The sequence below is a fragment of the Brachyistius frenatus genome, unplaced genomic scaffold, assembly GCF_029030835.1.
Source record: "Brachyistius frenatus isolate BFR_SWC_R1_liver_20210118 unplaced genomic scaffold, ASM2903083v1 Contig_1, whole genome shotgun sequence".
NCBI lineage: Eukaryota > Metazoa > Chordata > Actinopteri > Embiotocidae > Brachyistius > Brachyistius frenatus.
The window spans coordinates 430,310-452,032 of record NW_027210600.1 but is presented as its reverse complement, the minus strand read 5'-3'; the positions used below and the strand labels follow the sequence as shown (position 1 = coordinate 452,032).

The 21,723-nt window shown below is 40.9% G+C and overlaps 2 protein-coding genes across 4 annotated transcripts in view; one reads left to right on the top strand and one right to left on the bottom strand.

Annotated features, from left to right (window-relative positions):
• The window catches only part of LOC138616192 (endothelin-converting enzyme-like 1), a 52,377-nt gene extending 49,889 nt beyond the window's left edge, over positions 1-2,488 (top strand). For all 3 annotated transcript variants that reach the window (XM_069690459.1, XM_069690539.1, XM_069690372.1), the window contains exons 17-18: positions 206-282; positions 557-2,488. In XM_069690459.1, coding sequence (XP_069546560.1) covers positions 206-282; positions 557-656 — 177 coding nt within the window. In that variant the 3' untranslated portion in view covers positions 657-2,488. The remainder of the gene's footprint in view (positions 1-205; positions 283-556) is intronic.
• Positions 2,128-19,700, bottom strand: ccdc150 (coiled-coil domain containing 150). The gene is made up of 14 exons (XM_069690603.1): positions 19,601-19,700; positions 19,397-19,526; positions 17,846-17,889; positions 17,638-17,709; positions 16,448-16,572; positions 12,963-13,140; positions 12,776-12,844; positions 11,371-11,540; positions 10,906-10,999; positions 5,207-5,355; positions 4,962-5,088; positions 4,318-4,509; positions 3,853-3,933; positions 2,128-2,695 (listed from the first exon to the last, which is right to left on the bottom strand). The coding sequence occupies exons 1-14, from the start codon at positions 19,697-19,699 to the stop codon at positions 2,558-2,560; spliced, it is 1,668 nt and encodes a 555-aa protein (XP_069546704.1). The 5' UTR covers position 19,700; the 3' UTR covers positions 2,128-2,557.
• Positions 19,701-21,723: the final 2,023 nt, after the last annotated feature.

Sequence of the window (21,723 nt, the reverse complement as noted above, 5' to 3'; positions counted from 1 at the left end):
TTGAGCTTTTTAGACAAATGTTGGGCAGTAAAAATCATGTTTGTATGTAAAATGTTGTGCAGTAGAAGTATTTAATATCAGAAAATGAAATACTACTTATTCTCCACGACTGGAAGGAAGACTTTCCTTTATCGTGCAGGATGTTCTACTTTGTCTAAACTGCATCCATGTTTGCTGACTGTTGTTTTAATGTTGTCTTTTTCAGAACTGGTGTATGAAGAGAAGATCTCAGTCCATCTACTTGCAGCTGCTGACTGACAAACACGCACCAGAGCACTACAGGTACAGTATATATACATATACACACACACACACACACACACACACACACACACACACACACACACACACACACACACACACACACCCTGAGGTTCATAAAGTTTCACATATTTGTGTATAATGATTTTACATTTGAATAATATCAGTTTCAGAAGATGTTGCAGTCAGAGTGTCTCTTGTCAGCGGTGCACTACATAAAGACACAAATTGTTTACAGTCTCTGCATCACTGTTGTTTGTTTGTTTGTTTGTTTGTTTGTTTCGTGCCTCTGCAGAGTGATCGGCAGCGTTTCCCAGTTCGATGAGTTTGCCCGAGTGTTCCACTGTCACAAAGGTTCCCCGATGAACCCTGAGGACAAATGCTCCGTTTGGTGACCTGTCCGTCTAACTCGTTGACCTCAGGCTGACCTCCACCTTTAATGACCCCGCCCACCACCTCCTTTAACATATTCACCGGAGCCAACAGGATGACACATAAATCCCACTCATGCGACACAGGAAGGAAATGTATCTTTACAGCATTATCTATCTTAAGTTCATACATCGATTGTCCGTTACTAACTCTGTCTGTTACTAATCAAACAACGCATGGGTCACACGACCATTGATTGTGTACATATATATCATTATATATATTTTTCTATGTTTAAATTTATTTTCAAATCATCTATTTTTGTATTTAGCAGATATCACACACATTATGCGTAGAGTTTGTTTTTAAATAAAGGAGCACTGTAGGATTTAGGGGGATATGGGAGAAATAGAATATGAATAATTATGCTTTAATTTGTGGATAATGACCTGAAACTGCTTCACCTCAGAATAAATTCTTCATATCTACATAGAGAGCGGTTCCTGGTCCACGGATCCCACCAGGTTGCACTGCCGTGTTTCTACAGTAGCCTAGAAGGGACAAACAATCACTGTTTTTAGAGAGGGACTTTCTCGAGTTTTGCAGCCACCATAGATTCTCTTACATGCTCAGAAGAGGCGAGGAGCGTTCAGCTGGTTGCAATCTGCAGCCTCGCCACTAGATGCCACTAAATCTTCCACACTGCTCCTTTAACCAACACGTTTCCTCACTTGTTTCTCTCCTTTGTATCATCAACTAGAACAACATTCAGTACATGTGAAGAGTAAAAACTGGCAACAGAAGGGACTTAAGTCCAAAATGTAAACTGGACATGAACCAATTTGAAATGAGCTGAGATCAGTAGCATCCTCGTGCCTGCCAAACCTTTGGTGTCCTCTCGGTTTGGTACTGGAGTTTGATTTGTGTCGCAATGCTGCACTCTTGTGGCCGCACAGAGCAATGGTCAAGTGTTCAACCGTCATGACTGTTGTATCGTTTGCCTGCATTGGTCTCTTGTCACTGTGAGTGTTTGTACGGTTTTTAAGATTTGTCAACTTTTATAAAAAAAAGAAAAAAGAAAAGAATGTAGAGTCATGGTGGATGTTTTTCTCAGGATTTGTAGTGAAGTGCGGCAACAAACGGAGGATCTTTGTGTCTCTATCTACATTCAATTCTTCAAGCCTACAGTGCAAACACAAAGTATATAAATCAAACATTGGACAAAGACAGAAGCGATTGTTTCTGTCTCACTGGAGTTCAGAGCACAGGTGACAACTTGACCCTGTTGGACAACTTGAAACTGACGAACATCTGCTATTGGCTGATTCCCATCCCAGTGTTTCCTGATGAACTCTGAATGGTCTTAGACAAGTGTGAGCTCACATCATATATTCACAGTTAACTCACCAAATAACAGAAGCTAACACTCTGTACATATTAAGGTGCCACGATGGTAGATGGAGAATCATACATTTGTACACAGTGTTATTTAAAAAAAAAAAAAAAAAAAACCTTTTGTATGATGAATCTGTTGGTTCAAAAAGTGAGAATCTTTGTACAGTGGAGAAGTATATCACATGTTATGGGTGTACAGTTTGTTTGGAAGAGAGTGCATGTTTCCATCCCGACAGACATTCAATTCTGGTCGATCAATATGGAAGATGAAGACGAAGACACACACACACACACACACACACACACACACACACACACACACACACACACACACACACACACACACACACACACACACACACACACACACACATTTGACTCTACAGCTGCTAGTTCACATGTGGCTGCTATCTCTTCCTCTCTGTTGGTCACTGTTTAATGTTTGAATAAAAACAAAGGATCAGTGTGGTGTTGTCTGTGTTCGGGTGTGTGTGTCAGTGAGAAACTCCACTTCTGTATGTGTTGGTCATTATCGATGCAACTGTGTTATCAGCTTTGTCCTCACAGGCTGGTCTCCTCCGGCGGAGCGAGCCAGCTCTCTCTTGGCCTCCCAGCGCTGGATGGTAGAAGTCCACCTCTCCCGCTCCGCCTCCCGTTTGCTTAAAACCTGCAAAAACCCCGACAAAAATCAACACAACACGTTCACAGTGCAGCATCAACAAGCTGTGCAAACCACAAGGCCATTTAATACAACCAGATTATCAGTTAAACCACTTACAATCAGACTGACAAACTGAAACACGCTGTTCCTTCCAACATTTATCTCTGAAGATTTCACGCTGTAAACAAGAATCAGTGTGCAACATGGGCTCCACTTCTTGTGTTTAAAATCTGGTCCCATATTTATCTAACTTAGAAGATATTACATATCAGAAAAGTTATAAGTTATACACTGAGTTGGCTGAGCCTTGAGACATTTATTAAGCAAATGGCTTCAACAGTAAAAGAGCAACTCTCAAGTGATCACGATGGATGACATGTTCGCCCAGAGAAGGAGGAACTGACTATCTCCCATATCGTTCATTCTTTTAAAAGGATTATTTTACAATTTATCCAGTGGTGTATTCTATGATTTGTTTGTGTGAAGTATCTAAAAGTAATTAACATAACGTAAAAAAAATCTAATATTTATGTGTATCTATATTTAATAAGGATGAAATCATTTTCAATTTTCAGCCTTAAAAAGCCCAAAAAGAGGTAGAAACTTTCCAAATCCATTGATTGGTATGAAATTCCTAATTTTAAGATCATTAGAGCTGAAATGTGGCTTAAAAGCAACATTTGTTGGCTTTACATAAATCAATAGATGTTTTTCACGTTAATTATGACTGTGAAGATTTGAAGACAGATATGTTCAACTGTGAACATCAATGGCAACTGAAAATACCCTCTGCCTATAAAAAGGGCACAACACATCAAAAGGAGCGAACCTTTAGCCAGCAGTGCTTTTACAGATCAGTGGTTCTCTGAGAGGCTGCGGGGATTTAATATTCCAAAAAAGATAAAGATGTACTTAAAGGCTTATGCCAACACAACAAACCAGGAGTTCTCCATGACTGTTTTGAAATGCACGAGTTGCTGAATGTTTTTCTGACAAGCCTCAAGGTTTCAGTGGCTTCAAAGAGCAGCATCATTTATTTAGAAAAAATATAATGCTGAGGCTTCACCTTCAACCACAAGAAAGCAAGGACAAACAGGTTGAAGCCAGAAAAAAACTATTTTGAATGAAAACAATGTGAAATGAGACATTTTTAAGGCACTCACCTGTTCAGAATCCACCCTGACCTGGAGCTTCCTGTCCACATGCTCTTTCTCATGCGGACTCCCAGTCCTCTCTTCTAATCTCTGGTGAGAACATAGCACACTAAGTATACATGCAGGCTCTCAATGACTAAAATATCCAATTATAAGTCAAAAGATACACGATTTCTGGCACAAAAAAAATAGGACTTGAATTAAAGATACTTGTGTTGTTTTCCTTTCCTGGCCTTGCCTCAAACATCACCTTCTTTGTCTGTGCTCTGATTTAAAAAGAAAGCATTGTAATTTGGTGGAATTTTAATGTGACATTGAGAGCAAATTAACTACTTTTAGGAAATAATCAGTTGCGTTTCATAGGTTGCTGAAAGGAAACTCAACAGAAGTAAATAAAGGAGAGGAAAGATGCTAATTCTGCACAACTTCTAGGACCTGAGTCTTTGACATTCATGTCCTCACAGTGTGCAGCACCTGAACTCTCCGAGAGCCGTCCTGTAACTCTCTGCTCTCCTGTTGCCGCTTCAGCTGGCTCCTCTGCTCTCTGATACAGGCCTTCTGTCTGGACACCAGCCGCTCCAGCTCACACACCCGTCTGTGCAGCTCCTGGTTGGTCTTGGACACGTCGCTTGACTTGGTTGATGAATCTTTCACTGTCATTTTCAGCTGGAGAAGGAAACAAAAGATTCAGGGTTAAAAAAGATAAACCTTTGATGCAAGAGGAGAGCTGGTGTCTTTGTTCTGTTCCTTCCAATCGATGAATCGTCAGCTGATATATTTCTGAGAAAAGTATAGATTCAGTAAACAAAACAAAACTATGTGATGAGAAGCCAGGCAGCAGTGCATCAAAGGAAAGCACGCAGTCAGAGGTGAGGATTTTCAATATGGATAATGCACATCCATACATATTTACATATTCACACACGTCAGTAAATCTCTCAGCAGTTTTTGGGCTATTTTAACTTTACAGTCCTATTTGGAGGTCCTTCCCTAACAAGTTAGAGACAGACATGGTATTTACTTCACAGGATGTAATCACTTACAGTACATTGTTTACTTGCACTGAAATTCCATCATTATCTGCTTTTACGTAATAAAAGATGTCTGCAGTTTGGTACCTCTGAAACTTCTCGCTGCAGTGTCTTCATGGATGATTCATAGTCTTCTCTACTTTGTTGCTTTGCAGAGCTCAGATCTGTTGACAAATAACTAATATTTGTCCGGGCTTCCCGCAACTCGTCGTCTCTGCAGTGTACGGTGACAGCACAATAAAAATATCATTAAAACATCCTGCATAGGACGTCCCGTTCATCCAGACACGTCATGTAGCAGACGGGCCCCGGGCTGATGTCCGACTGTGTACCTCTGTGTGATAGTGGCCCGGTACTGGTCTTCAGCCCGATCCATTTTCCTGTGTAAACTGCTGTTGGTCAACACAGTCTGCTCCAAACTGAGAGCCAGCCTCTTGTTGTCCTCTCTGGCTGTAACCAAGGCCTTCTGCAAGGACTCCAACTGCAGGATTTGTATGCACACGTACACACACACACACAGCTTTAATTATAAAAACCCTTCTGTGATCATAACTGGATTAATCCACCGAGGGGGCCCATGGAAAAATAGAGCAGTGGGCCGCCAATGACCACTTGTTACTCCCCCGTCTCTGTGCATTGTGTGTACCGTACAGTTTGTACCCCGTTAACTTTAAAATCCCATTAGGCACATAGGAAATGGCCCCTTTATTATATTTTACAGAGAGCCCATTACTCCTAGGCTACAACACTATGTGCTTCCAACACTGTGGTAAGAAAAATATTTAGGAATAAAAGCCCCACAGCAAAATATCCACACAAATATTGCAGGTCTAAAGAATGAATTTTGTTAAGGGGCTCTCAGGACTTCAACATAAAATCATGATGTAAAACAGTAGTTTATCATTTTGGCAAATACACACTTTAACTGAGCGTCAGCTACAACCAGTAGTTGGTTAGTTTATCTTAGCATTAAAACCTGAAATAGAGGGAAACAGCTCGCCAGGGTCTGTCAAAAGGGAATAAAATTCATCCACCAACACCTCTAAATCTCTCTGACACATTATTTGTTGACTCTGTAGAGAAACAGAAATATAAAAACAACACGTTGGGGTTTTACAGGAGGTTATATGCAAGGTCACTTTTGGACATAAACAGTGATTTATTAGAGTGTCCAGTTTCAATTAAATTTCAAACGATTCCTTCCAGGCCCTTTTTGTTTCAGTTGTTGTTTTGCTCTGGTTATTCATATTCTCTGGTATCAGTCAAAACAAACCTCCTGACATGTTGTGAACTTCTGGCTTTGAAAGCCCCTGGGGGTTTAATCAGGTCCTTTTCTCAGGTGAGATAAAAAAATAATTGTATTGTTAAATTAAATCTCAAAGGGTGGAGCCAGTGAATCCCATCCCAATGCTATTGTTTCATAGATATACAGCTTCACCCACTGCAGCTCACGCTCACTTGTTCTAATCTTCTGTTGAGACTGCTGTGGAATGAAAAACATGTAAATATTTCATTTCCAGGCCTCTAAAAATAAAAACTTCCCGAATTAAAACGTGTTAAAAGATTTCTATATAATAGTCCTGCTGTGCCATGTATCTGGACAATAAAAACCTTTTTCATTTAATAGTTCAGATGTCACTTCAATATGTGTTTACACATAATAGATAGTCTGATAAAACAAAATACTGTTGAATAGGGGGAAAAAAATCCAGGCATAATATTTTCTAGCCTTTCAAATTAGAGGTAGTTTCACAGCCTTTCACTAGATTCAACGAGATGAGCACGTTATCTATCTTGCTGACCTTCCATGAACAGTTTGGTGGAATAAATCAGTATGTCTGAAAAGTTGTTCTTCTTTAGTCTTTCTCAGACTATGTACTATAAAGGGATATACAGTGCATCCGGAAAGTATTCACAGCGCAGGTGGCAAAAAACAAATCTCCAGGTTTCACTGTGACATCTATAAAGAAAGACTTCGCAATTATAATTTGGAACTGAGAAATGCAAGGCAGTCCTTCTTCTCTGACATCATAACCAAAAACAATAACAATACATGCACCTTATTTGCTCCCATCAACAGGCTAACGAACCCTCCAGTGTCAGTAGCTGCTGAGCTCTAATCCACTTGGGCATGCAATCAATTTGCCTCCTTTTTTACAGACAAAATACAAAAAATTAGACAAGCAGTAAGTGCCTCCACACCAACCACAGGATATGTGTTGTCCCCGTCTCTAAATAATATCCATTCAAATATCATGACACAATTTCATTCAATCAACCATGGAAGTCTGGAAGACATTATACAACAACTGAAGTCCTCCTCCTGCAGCTTAGATATTATACCAACACCCTTTTTCAAAAATATTTCAAACTCCATGACCACTGATCTTTTACAAATTGTAAACTCATCCCTTCTCTCAGGTGTTTTTCCTGAGTCCCTTAAAAAAACTGCAGTTATCAAACCACTCCTAAAAAGGGCTAATTTAGACTGCCCAAAAATGAAAAATTACAGGCCAATATCAAACCTCCCATTTTTAAGTAAAATAATTGAAAAGACGGTTTTTCAACAGCTGAATAACTTCTTGGCCGTAAATAAGTGTTTAGATGTCTTCCAGTCAGGCTTTCGACAGCACCACAGTACTGAAACTGCTCTTGTTAAGGTTTTCAATGACATCCACTTAAACACAGACAGTGGCAGAATTTCAGTCTTAGTATTACTGGATCTCAGTGCTGCATTCGACACAGTCGACCATGACATACTACTAGACAGAGAAAAAATCTGGGTGGGACTCTCTGGCACAGCACTAAACTGGTTTGAATCCTACTTGAAGGACCGAGAATACTTTGTGTCTGTAGATAATTACACATCAGAGACTAAAATGACATGTGGTGTTCCCCAAGGTTCAATTCTGGGGCCTCTTCTGTTCAACATCTACATGCTTCCACTGGCTCAGATTATGGAAAGAAACAAAGTGTGTTATCATAATTATGCAGACGACACACAAATCTACATAACTATATCGCCAGGGGTCTACAATCCCATACAAGGGTTAAGTAAATGCATTGAACAAATCAAAAACTGGATGTGCCAACATTTCCTTCAATTAAACAAAGATAAAACAGAAGTAATTGTTTTTGTGGCCAAGGACGAACGATTGAAAGTCAGCGCTCAGCTTCAATCAATGATGTTAAAAACCACAAACCAAGCCAGAAATCTCGGTGTAGTAATGGATTCAGACCTCAATCTGAACAGCCATATCAAGACAATTACAAAATCAGCCTGCTATCACCTGAAGAATACATCAAGGATTGGAGGACTTATGTCTCAACAGGATTTGGAAAAACTTGTCCATGCATTCATCTTCAGTAGACTTGACTATTGTAACGGTGTGTTTACAGGTCTCTGTAAAAAGTCAATCAGAAAACTGCAGCTGATTCAGAACGCTGCAGCTCGAGTCCTCACTGAGACCAAGAAAATGGATCACATCACTCCAGTTCTGAAGTCTTTACACTGGCTTCCAGTCCAACAAATAATTTACTTTAAAATCCTGCTGTTGGTTTATAAAGCACTGAATGGTTTAGGGCCAAAATACATTTGTGATCTGCTGCAACCTTATGAACCATCCCGACCCCTCAGGTTGTCTGGGACGAGTCTCCTTTCTGTCCCCAGAGTCAGAGCTAAACTTGGAGAAGCAGCGTTCAGTTTTTCTGCTCCACATATCTGGAACAAACTCCCAGAAAGCTGCAGGTCTGCTGAGACTCTCAGCTGCTTCAAATCAAGATTGAAGACTTTTCTGTTTGCTGCTGCCTTTAATTGAACCAGACTCAGGGATGTTGATCAATTTCCTGCATTTCTGCATTTTATTACTGTATTTTATTTCTTAAACTGCACTGCAACTTTTATTCTATTTTTTAGCTTGTTTAATGTTTTAATGACTGTTTTTAATGTTTCAATCAATGTTCTTAATTGTTTTTAAATTTGCTTTTCCTTTGCCTGATGTTTTGATGCTTTTGATGGTTTTATGTGAAACACTTTGAATTGCTTTGTTGTTGAAATGTGCTATACAAATAAACTTGCCTTGCCTTGCCATACAACTTGATTGGAGTCCACCTGGTAAATTCAGTTGATTGGACATGATTTAGAAAGACACACACCGTCTATATAAGGTCCCACAGTTGACAGCGCATGTCAGAGCACAAACCAAGCCATGAAGTCCAAAGAATTGTCTGTAGACCTCCGAGACAGGATTGTATCTAGGCTCAGATCTGGGGAAGGGTACAGAAAAATGTCTGCAGCATTGAAGGTCCCAATGAGCACAGTGGCCTCCATCATCTGTAAATGGAAGAAGTTTGGAACCACCAGGACTCTTCCTAGAGTCGGCCGCCCGGCCAAACTGAGCAATCGGGGGAGAAGGGCCTTAGTCAGGGAGGTGACCAAGAACCAGATGGTCACTCTGACAGAGCTCCAGCGTTGCTCTGTGAAGAGAGGAGAACCTTCCAGAAGGACAACCATCTCTGCAGCACTCCACCAAGCAGGCCTGTATGGTAGAGTGGCCAGACAGAAGACACTCCTCAGTAAAAGGCTCATGACAGCCCACCTGGAGTTTACCAAAAGGCACCTGAAGGACTGTCAGACCAGGAGAAACTAAATTCTCTGGTCTGATGAAACAAAGATTGAACTCTTTGGCCTGAATGCCAAGCGTCATGTCTGGAGGAAACCAGGCAGCGCTCATCACCTGGCCAATACCATCTCTACGGTGAAGCATGGTGGTGGCAGCATCATGCTGTGGGGATGTTTTTCAGCGGCAGGAACTGGGAGACTAGTCAGGATGGAGGGAAAGATGAATGCAGCAATGTACAGAGACATCCTTGATGAAAACCTTCTCCAGAGCGCTCTGGACCTCAGACTGGGGCGAAGGTTCATCTTCCAACAGGACAACGACCCGAAGCACACAGCCAAGATAACAAAGGAGTGTCTTCGGGACAACTCTGTGAATGTCTTTGAGAGGCCCAGGCAGAGCCCAGACTTGAACCCGATTGAACCTCTCTGGAGAGATCTGAAAATGTCTGTGCACCGACGCTCCCCAACCAACCTGATGGAGCTTGAGAGGTCCTGCAAAGAAAAACCGGAGAAACTGCCCAAAAATAGGAGCCAAGCTTATAGCATCATACTCAAAAAGACCTGAAGCTGTAATTGCTGCCAAAGCTGCTTCAACAAATTATTGAGCAAAGGCTGTGAATACTTATGTATGAGTTATATTTGATTTCTTTATCTTTAATAGATTTGCAAAAATTTGAAACAAACTTTTTTCACTTTGTCATTATGGTGTATTGCGTGTAGAATTTTGAGGAAAAAAATAATTTAATCCATTTTGGAATAGGGCTGTAACAACAAAATGTGGACAAAGTGAAGCGCTGTGAATACTTTCCGGATGCACTGTAGATGTGTCCTAATAACATTAATGACAAATATGAACACCTTCATCTAAAAACTATCCGATATAAATATGTGTAAATTTCTAATTAGCCTCATGATGGAGAAAAATCACTCTCTTCAATGTATTTACCATTTTCAATGTGTGGAAAGAAACCTTGGACAAAAGAACTCTGTGTACTGACAACAATCTCTGTTCTTCACCACCTGGCTGTGCTGGCTGTGCTGCGTACGGTGACCTGCTCATCATAAAGGATCCCACACTGTCCCAGGGAGTCTCTCCCCCATCTGAAGCTGTTTTGGCTCACATGAAGATGAGCAGAAGTGAGTTTTCACCCAAGGGCGGTGGGAGAGGAGAAGGCGTAGAAAGGACAGAGAGACTAGAGATTGTTGTTCACTACTCAGCAGAGCTTATTGAAGTGATGCTTGTGGACCCAAATGCATTTATTAAAATAAACAGTTGCCTTTGTTGTACCCGAGACCCCGGCTCTGTGTCACAATCATTTACCTGACACCTCACTAGTAAGAATATGTGTTATACATCTCCTGTAAAGTATGTGTACGAGTACATGAGTTAAAGAAAGCAAGTGTCCTTACAGCTCTGTTGCTCTTGCAGTGAGCAGATGTCAGGAGTCTCTGGAGTTTCTCCACCTCTGCCTGGTGTTTTCTGATTTCTCTGTGAGCCTGTAGCCTGACACAGAGGAAAGCATCACGTCACATCACCGGTTACACGGCTTAATATGATCCACACATTTCTATGAACACTCTTCAAATGAAATAAGTGTTATGTTGCACATTGGAGTTTGATTGAAGTCCTCTTGACTCATGAGCTGCATTATGTTAATCTCTCTTTTTCAGCAGATTGTAATATTACTCATTTTATTCTCCTTTGTAACACAATTGTTTGAATTTTGGCTCACCTAAAATGCCATAATCTTATATTTTATAATACATGCACATTCAGTATAATTACAGTCACAAATACTTGCATTTACAGACATTTCCCTGACATGCTGTATTATCATCTTTCACATCTCATCATGCAGAGTTCATCTAACAGACCTGTCCTGCTTGAGAGTGGCCAGCTCCTCTTCTCTCCCCCCCCCCTCCTGATGCAGAGTCTGGCTGTTGAGTTGAAGTCTGCTACTGGAGGCCAGGATGTCATCAAGAGTTTTACTGACAACGCCCTCTGCCGGTCCATAAATACTCTTCCAGGCCTGCAGCTCGCTGATCTACAGCACAAGACAAAGTGTTACCAGACAAGTTTATGTATTTGTAAGGAAACCTGATCAAAAGGATGTGCTGAGGTTGGACCAACACGTTTGGGTATTTGTAAAAGAGGAAATATAGGTCTGCCAGAAGGTTTCTTTGTTATCAGGAGTCTCAATGTGATTTTTGATGTTTCGAGTAGAAAACGTGTAATCCAGTAATATGTGTTTCATTGTGTTGTCACATAATAAGTTTGCAGGTATGAACTTGTGTCTTTGCACACAGATAACAGTGTGAAGTTTGAGGGGAGTAGTTCTGGGACGTCAGGACTTTACTCGATTCTTCCCGAGGTGTCATGAGTCCAACTTGATGAAATAACGTTTTGATTCCCATTTAACAACAGTAAAATCAATTTTAAGATGATGATGGATAACCAAAAGTGGATGATCACATAAAATTACTTCGCATTATATGACATTCTTTCAGTACCTTTTGGCAGCACATAACAATAATTTCTGGTGATGTGACTCAAATCCAGATAAGTGCCAGAAAATGAATGGATGGATTACCCAATTACAAATGATGAATTCATGCAAGTTCTTGTCCAAATCTGCTTTTGCCAGTCAATGAGCCTCCTAACTACTTTATCACCGGTGTTTGCCACAGGTCTGATGGTGCTGAGTGAAACTCCACAGCATTTCCACTTTTAGTTTGTCGGTGTGTAACGCCTCCTGGTGGCCTGCGATCGTGTACCGAAAACTTCTCAGAACTAACATTTCTGCTCACAGCAGGCAGGAAGATCTGACACTCTTTGAGGAAACTGAATTCAATGTTTTTTACAGATTTTTCAATGAACTGAAAAGTATAATTTAGCCAACATTGATCTCTAATAAGTGTTTGTGTGTGTGCGGTACCTTAAGTTTCCCTCTTTCATAGGCCAGTTTGTTCTTGTCAATTATCTGGTCCCCCCCACCCACCCACCCACCCACACACACAACTGTACAACTGTACTTCTCTCAGTATTTTGCAGTATTAATGGTGACCTATCTCTCACCTGGTGCTGCTCTAAAGTTGCCACCTTTCCCATGAGCCTCCTGTTCTCATCCTGCTGGTTCTGCATGGTTGAGCTCAGAAATCCCACCTCCTGCTGTCAATCACACGTTTGCATGCCACCATGAACAGGAATCAATGCAATGACCACGAAAGGATTAAATAAGACATACTTCATGAGGTAAGACAGTATTCGAACTAATCCTACCCTGGCCTCCCGTAGCTGAGCGTCCAGAGTGTTTCTTTCTGCCTCCAGCTTAGTGACAACCAGACTTAACTGTTCGTCAGAGAGAAGGATTTATTTAGAGACAAATCCACAAAACGAGAGTGTGGTTTCACTTCTTTGGGCAACATTATCTATCACAAAAATAATAGCATTCATTTGGTGAAAGTACCTCATTTTTGGAGCCCTCCAGGTCTTTCCTCATTGCCGCCTCCTCTTTTCTGACTGTGCTCAGCTCTCCCTGTAATCTCTCAGCGGTTCGCTGCAGCAGCTTCCTCTCATTCACTGCTGTTTCCTGTGTGATGGCGGAGCTCTGCAGGAGGTGAGTGTGCTCAGCTTTGAGCTTCTCCCTGAAGAAAGACAGATTTTCTTTTTAATGTCTTAAGAGGTACTTCAAAAGACTTCCGAAATTGTTGTCATCCTCCTTTATCTGAGAATTTTCACATCCAAAAATTTCAGTTTGCTGAAAAAAGAAAGCCTCTGAAGCAGTATTTAGATTGACAAATGATACAGATCTCTCCCCTGACTAACACAGTGATTTTAGGTGGCTGGTGACCAGTGGGACAGGTTTCATTAGAGGAGGACTGAAATTGAATCTAATAAAAGAAAAATATGAAGAATCTGTCTGAAGCACTGCAAACCAATTTATCTGACTAACCGTCTGTTCTCAAATGGTAATACTTTCTCCTCCGACACCACCTTCTACTAAATCCATGAGACAGCGGGGAAGAAAGAGAAAGAGATGGGAGACAGATAATTATGCTCGAATATGTGGCTCAACTTGTTGCTGATTCCATTAAGAGTTTATTTCTAAAGCAAATAATGTCTGTATATTTAATGATTGGTATGGATTACAATTCCTGATGTGTTTCCTTCCAACTTAATAATTGTATTTATTAAAGGAAGGAAATACAAAGAAATGTATGATCAGAAAAACAAACCGATGAGCACTTCAAAATATGACAAAGAATTAAATAAAAACTGATTTTGTTTTTAAACGAAGCTATTTATTAGATGTTTTCCCATTTTAGTTGCAATTGATGGAGTAGGAAAAACAGTTGTAGTTCATGAGGTCAAGAATCACGTGACCTCCTCAACCAACAACAAACAGTGGGCAGATATGACCGACAGGAAACAAGAAGTGTCCCAACTTTACTGATGCCACTGAGGTCAATGCAAGAATTCTAGTGATGTCATTGTAAGCTCCAGTGCAACTCTAATGATGATGTCATTGCAGTTGAAATCTGGGGAGTCTATTGTGAGCTGCACTGTAAATAGCAATGTCCCTGATAACTGTAGTAGAACTCAAGTGATGTCACTGTGAGATACAGTAGAACTCGTGATGTCACTGAGGTACAGTAGAACTCGTGATGTCACTGAGATACAGTAAAACTCAAGTGATGTCACAGATACAGTAGAACTCAAGTGATGTCACAGATACAGTAGAACTCAAGTGATGTCACTGAGATACAGTAAAACTCAAGTGATGTCACTGAGATACAGTAGAACTCAAGTGATGTCACAGAGATCAGTAGAACTCAAGTGATGTCACTGTGAGATACAGTAGAACTCAAGTGATGTCACTGTGAGATGCAGTAGAACTCAAGTGATGTCACTGAGATAAAGTAGAACACTTATGAAGTCATAACTGTGATTGTAAACTACAGCAGAACTCCACTGATGTCATTGAGAGCTGAAGTTGAATTCTAGTGATGTCATTGAGAGCTACAGTCGAACCATAGTGACATCATTAGTGAAGACCAATGACAGGACTTGTAAAGACATCAATCTAGTAAAGACATTGTGAAGTACAGTGGATTTGTATTGATTTGGTTGAGAACTACAGCAGTGCTCTATTGATGTCATCGAGAGCTCATGTAGAACTGTAATAATGTGATTCTAAGACACAGTGAAACACTTGTGATGACACAGAGCCACATTAGAGCCCTGTGATGGTATTCTGAGCAACAATAGAACTGCACAGATGTCACTGTAAGCTAAAGAATATTTGCGTGGTCAGAAGTCAAATCATGTCATTATAGGAGCCTCGCAGCTCCTGCTGCTACACTGGGAACACTGGGAACACTGGGAGCACTGGGAGCACTGGGAACACTGGGAATACTGGGAACACTGGGAACAGTGGGAACACTGGGAACACTGGGAGCACTGGGAGCACTGGGAACACTGGGAACACTGGGAGCACTGGGAGCACTGGGAACACTGGGAACACTGGGAGCACTGGGAGCACTGGGAGCACTGGGAACAGTGGGAACACTGGGAACAGTGGGAACACTGGGAGCACAGTGACATCAGGGGGAGCCACAGTAGGACTCTTTGGCCCAATCCCAGTTCACTACCACGTGCCCGCTTAGGTGTCCCATTTCTTTAAGGGATGGAGAGGCAGTTGTAATCTCGTCCTCCAAACTGTGTTTTCATATGCAGACTCCAAATGGAGAGGTAGAAGAATGCTTTCCAAACTGAAGCAACATAAAATGAAAAATGGTCCAGGAAATAAATATATTTTTTTCAAGAATATTTTTGTAACCTGAAAGTGATTAGTTTAAGATGTTAAGCCCCACCCCTTCTAGCTCCGTTCTGAAGGGCCACTAAGCGGTAGAGAGGCCTCCTAAACGAGGCCTTTTACTGTCATTGTGAAATAGATTAGACCTTCATTGAGACTTCATTGTCATCACTCTAGTGATGTCATTGAGTCACGAGTACCATTCTGGTGATGCCATCGTTACATTCAACAAAAAACTCGATCTAAATCAAAACCCAGGAAAGCAGCACCATCTTCTGGTCAAACCAAACAACGACAAATTTAAACTTTTCTGTCCTGATCAGGGTCTGATCTGATTTATGGTCTGTCACGACTGGTTCCTAACATGTGCTGTTCACCCATGAACGAAACAAAATGTGTTTATTACTTTTCCAAGTTAAAAGCCGGCTTTCATGGAGAGGCAATCTCTACGCTGAGACACTGATAATAGTGTTGCATTGGGTTGTAGTTTACACAGGAAATGTGCCCCAAACAGTTTATGCCTCAAAATACATGCAGTTAACCAGCCAACCAGTGGGTTTGAATGTAGGATTATAAGTATATATAAAATTACAGGTGTGTTGTTGTGTGTGTGTGTGTGTGTGTGTGTGTGTGTGTGTGTGTGTGTGTGTGTGTGTGTGTGTGTGTGTGTGTGTGTGTGTGTGTGTGTGTGTGTGTGTGTGTGTGTGTGTGTGTGTGTGTGTGTGTGTGTACAATCTGACATGCAGATTGGACAGCATTTGCATACATTGTACAGCAGTGCAGTTCAGGAGCACCATAAATCATATACTATAAAAGTGGCCAGAGTACTACTGTATACGTTAAATATACAATATGTTTCTGTTACACTGATATTCATTTTAGGTGAATTGCATCGATCCATCATAGATTAATACATTTTATCTTTAAGGTTTCACATAATTACGTCACCATTCTTTATTCAGATAGGATTAGGCCACATAAAATGTAACTTGAGAATCTTTCAACAAATAAAGTATTTTCAACACTTTTGTATGTGAGCTGTTAATTTTTCATGCTAATCATAATTCCAGCATTAAGATGGCAGGGGAAATAACATTGATCCGAACTACCAGTGTGAATTAAGCTGACAGACTCACAGCTCCTTCTCCAGGCGATCATTGTCTGCCAGCGCCACCTGCAGCTCAGTCTGAATACTGCGTCTGGCTGCGTCCAGCAGCAGGTCTTGCTCTTGCAGTTGCTCGACCACACGACTCCTCTCAGCCTGAACAACACAGAGAAGCAATGGGTTGTGTGTGTGTGTGTGTGTGTGTGTGTGTGTGTGTGTGTGTGTGTGTGTGTGTGTGTGTGTGTGTGTGTGTGTGTGTGTGTGTGTGTGTGTGTGTGTGTGTGTGTGTGTGTGTGTGTGTGTGTGTGTGTGTGTGTGTGTGTGTGTTGACTTTCATGCTGTGCTGTTACTGAATGCAGGACTATTTATTCAGGTTCTGTTTGTTATTTATAAAGTGCAGGGAATTAGATGTTTGTAGAGTGCATCACTGTTACATTGCACAATGATTGATGTTCTCAAAAGGGCACCAAAAAACTCAGATCCTCCTCCAGATCTTATGATTAAATCTAAATAAACCTTATTTGAGTGTGTAGTTAGATCATTGTTAAATTGTAATCTACTAATTGTACTTTTGACTACATCTATTTCTGATCACCTAAATATTTGGAAACCTGCTATTTGGGTTTTTGTAATAAGTCAAATTTCCATTCAGTCATATATCCAAATGTTGGAGCTATAATGTAATTTTGTGTGTGTGTGTGTGTTTTATGTTTATATAATGCACAGGTGACTGTAGGCCACATGCAGCTTTTGTGTTTGAACAGTGGGTGGAGCATTCGCCACAGTGAGCTTCAGGTGATGAGCACCAGGTGGCTGAACGGGGAAGCAAACAATTTCTTGACTGTGTGTGGGAGCGTTTTGTGCATCCTGTTGAATGGAAACTTACCTGTGATGTACTGTGGACTCAGATGTTTTTCCTACCTGTGCTGAGTTGAGCACGTGCACCGACTTTTAATAAATGGGTCATTGCTTTCAAAGATATTTTGTATTGGACATATTTGCTCAGAACACGTGTCCGGATGAGTTCTCCCCATTCGCCCCTCATTGGCTTCACTAAATGTAGACTATTTGTTTTTAAATGGAAAGACTCCACACAAAGCTTAGAAAACATACCGTAACCTGCAGCTCGTTGTGTTTTTGCATGTTTCCCATGACTGTGGTGAAACATGCCTGGACAAACCCTGGAGTCTGAAATAGAGTGAGTGGGAAACAACTCCTCACCTGAACTCTGTCAGCAGCAGCTCTCAGCTCTCTGCTCTCTTTCAGCAGCTCACCGTTCTCAGTCTGCTGCTTCTGATGGGACCGACAAACACAGACAGTATTCACCAACAGAAATAATATCATATGCATTGCTAATCATATATTTGATTGATGAGAATTTGCACAATGTTTTCCATGTGCTGATATTTCTTTCGTTCTTTCTACTTACTTTCAGTTTGGTTTTCAACTCGCGCAGAAGGGAGTCTTTCATTGCTGTAAAAGTTGAACAGAAAATGTAGATCAGCGACCAAACGTCATGTAAAGCTGTGAGAAATATTTCAAATGTAAATCTGACTTATACAGTACCTTGCTGCAAAAAGTCATATAAAAATCACACATTTCAGCTTTTCATTAAGACACAGGAACACTTTCAGATCAAAATAATAATGTGATGATACACTTGCTGGCTCTTTTGAGAGGAGCTAGGAAAGAATAGCACTCTCATTTCTGCCCGTTGAATGTGAAGGTGCAGCCAGTGAGCTTGGCTGAGCATGAGGACTGGAAGCAGTGGGAAACAGCGAGTCTACATATGTCCAAAAGGTAAAAAAAATATCAGCCAGCCAGTACCTGAAAATCTTAATATTTAAGTTTTATATCAAAACTTAACTTGTATATCAAAAAATAAATGTAAAAATGTGACTTTCCAGTCTTTGTGCTTAGCCAAGCTAACAGATATGAGCGCGGTCAATCTTTTCATTTCTTGGTACAAAAGTCAATAAATGTACATCTCAAAAACTCAAACTATTCTCCAAAAAATATGTCAAATCTAAGTTTGGAATCATGTGACATTACTTCAGTCAGGTGAATACCTTCATGACACTGACAAGAGACTCATTACCTTTCAATAGAAATGGCAGAAGTTCAGTGTCTCAATTAAAGCTTCCTTGTGGAGGTTTCAGTACTCTTAGGAATTTTTGTATGAGTTGGTCTCCCTTTTGTTTGCTCTTAGTTGAAGAACACAAGCATACATACAGATGCAAGTGGCACAGTTCACATCCCAGCCAATAGTTCAACACTGTTCCACTGATCTACAGTATGTCAAAATACAAACTGATGAATCAACAAAGACCAGGAGGAGAATTACTGGAAGTGAGCAAAGACGGATGGCGTTTTTAGAAAAATTTACTTTTCAAAAAGGAAAATCCACATATTTGTTCAACCTCAGTGATTCACATACTGCTTTGTTGACGAGGAACACCACAGGGCACCAGGAAGTGGAACAACGGACAGTTCTCTGTTGTCCAATTGAGAGTTGAAACAATTTAATAATTGAATAATAATCATTTGAGTCATTCATTAAGCATAAAAGCCAAATATTTTCTCGTTCCAGATTATCAAATGTGAGAATTTACTGCTTTTTCAGATAAAATAAGCAACTTTGAGGACCCAACTGAAGATCCTGAAAAATTTTAATGGGCATTTTCACCTTATCACGGTGTCCTCAGCCACCTGTGGGTGGACAGAGTATTCTTACATGATTTGTGGAGGCTAAAACAACTATCAGGCCTGTGAGGGAGGACTTGACCATGTAATATCTTGTTGGTGAACAGAAGTATAAATCCGGCAGCTGGTGAAATGATCTGCATTTCTGTCTGATTGACATCGACTTGTCTTTCCTCAAACGCCTTACAGCAGCAGCTTTCTGTCTTGGCTGCAGCACAGCTATAGCTACACTGGTACACTGGTATCCCACTGTGTCCCCTCATTCCTTTAAGCGAACCTGTCTGTTGTCTGAGCAGCTGGCAGCACTCCTCCAGCTGTCTGCCTCTGTGTTTTTCTTCCACCAGTTGCTGCCGGCCAGACTGGACCTCTGCACACAAGGTCTGGGAGCGGGACTGCAGCAGCAGAGCCTGGGAGGCCAGAGGACGTCACGTTAGCTGCCGTGGACACATGATCATCACTCCGAGCTCTTCTGACAACGTACCTGCCGCGTCTCCATCTCCACCGCTCCCTCCGCCTCCTCCACCCGCTGCAGAAGCTCACCGTGAAATCTCACGGACTCCTGCCTCATCTGCTCCTTCATCTGGACGGTGGGAAGATTTATAAAATGTACAGTCATGTGAAAATATAACTAGTAAATTTAAACATTTCCAGCCCTTCTGTTGGGGGTTGGCTGTGTGCTTTGGGTCATTTTCCTGTTGAAAGGTCTACTTCTGGTTCAACTTCAACTTTCAGCCGGACGGCCTAACATTATCTTCAATCACTTTTGATATTGATAGGATGCAGAATTGAATGACTGCCAGCTGCCCAGTCCCTGAGGCAGTGCAGCAGCCCCAAGCCACAGATGGTTTGAGCTTCTTCTCCTGAGAGGCCATCTTCAGTCTGCATCAAACATGTGTACTGTTAACAATATCTTTGATTCATCCGTCTGGAGAATACTAATACAAAAGTCAGAGGCCTCAGAGAGCTTTCTAGTGATGAGTCCAAGCATAGGAGAGATTTAGGACAATTCTCAAAACAACGAAGGGACGGAAACTTTAATCTTAGGTGAGGCGGTGTGCACTGAAGCCGCTGGTCTTCACCTGTATCTTCATTGACTTTAGTTTTACTCTTAATGTTCTTTTCTCTTTAGATCTTAGCATGATGACACCACACACACTGTAATATCAAAGAGAACAGCAGAGACTCAATGTCAGAGGTTTAAATGAGACCGACTCCACCTGTCTCTCCCTCAGGAGCTTCTAATCATCGACAGCTGATCTGGAACCCTGATTCTGATTTGATGAACTTGAAGGTGCGATACATGCAGAGATTTACTTATTTTTTCCATGTGACTGATCAGTTTGTTTAATTTATTTGAATCATGAAAATGACCGCAAAATGTGAATTTGATGTGTCACTTGTTTGAGTCTAGCACCTTTCTCAATAGGCACACAGGATGTTTTACAGGATCAAATGTTTGTTTGTTCAAATATGTTTAAAAAGGAAACAATTTAGTTTTTCACACGACTGCATGTGTGAAAATGGAGGTAATGGGGTGCAAAAGAATGAAAAAAAATGAACCACTCACCTCCATCAGTTTCTGACTCGTCTCTATTTTTATAATCTTCAACTCTTCAGCAGCCAACGCCACATCCATCTGGATGGGAAGACAAATGTTGATAATCAGGACCCACGAAGACCACGACATTACTCACTGTGCTTCTCACCAATCTGAACTACTCAGATTCTTAAAAGTAAAACATCTGATTAAAGACATTTTCTTGTGTTTGCAGAAAGATAAACAAGAAAACTAAAAATGATGTCAGGTCAGATGTCAGGAGACCTGTCATTCGCTACTGGTAACCTGTAATCCAATACTACCTGTCTTCCCATGGGAAGCAGAAGATATCAGCCTTCTTGATAACAACTTGAAATAACTGATCAAGACCTTATACTCAACAGAATAGAAGAATTCTATACACAACTGTACGACAGCAATAAATCAACAGAAGCAACAGAAATAACTCAAGAAAGTCTGCCATCTGTGACTGACTGGGAAGTCAAACATGCCATCAAACATTTGAAAAGGGGAAAAGCACCAGGCCCAGACAATATACTAATGGACACACTCAAAGAAGGTGGAGATATCGTTTGCACATACTTTGCGAAACTATTCTCCGCATGTATACATCAAGAGAAAGTAACGCAAGAGTGGAAAAAAGCCAACATGAAAATTCTGCATAAAAAAGACTTGAACAATTATAGGCCCATCAGTTTACTTTTGAACATCTACAACATTTTCACAAAGATTATCACCAACAGACTGGAAAGCACATTAGATGAAAGCCAACCAAAAGAGCAGGCAGGTTTCAGAATAAACTACTCAACAATGGACCACATACACACTCTGAATCAACTCAAAGAGAAATGATTTGAATATAACATCCCCAACATCTTCCAGGCTTTATGATCCACCTTCATATTTACCATACAGTCATTAAGTGGTATCCTTTTTCTCAATTAACTGTCGGCAACAAAACAAATAAGGGTTTAATGAGTGTCATAGAAGTGGCGTTTAATCACGACCAGAAAGGTCGGCAGTTACTGAAATATACAAAGATCATC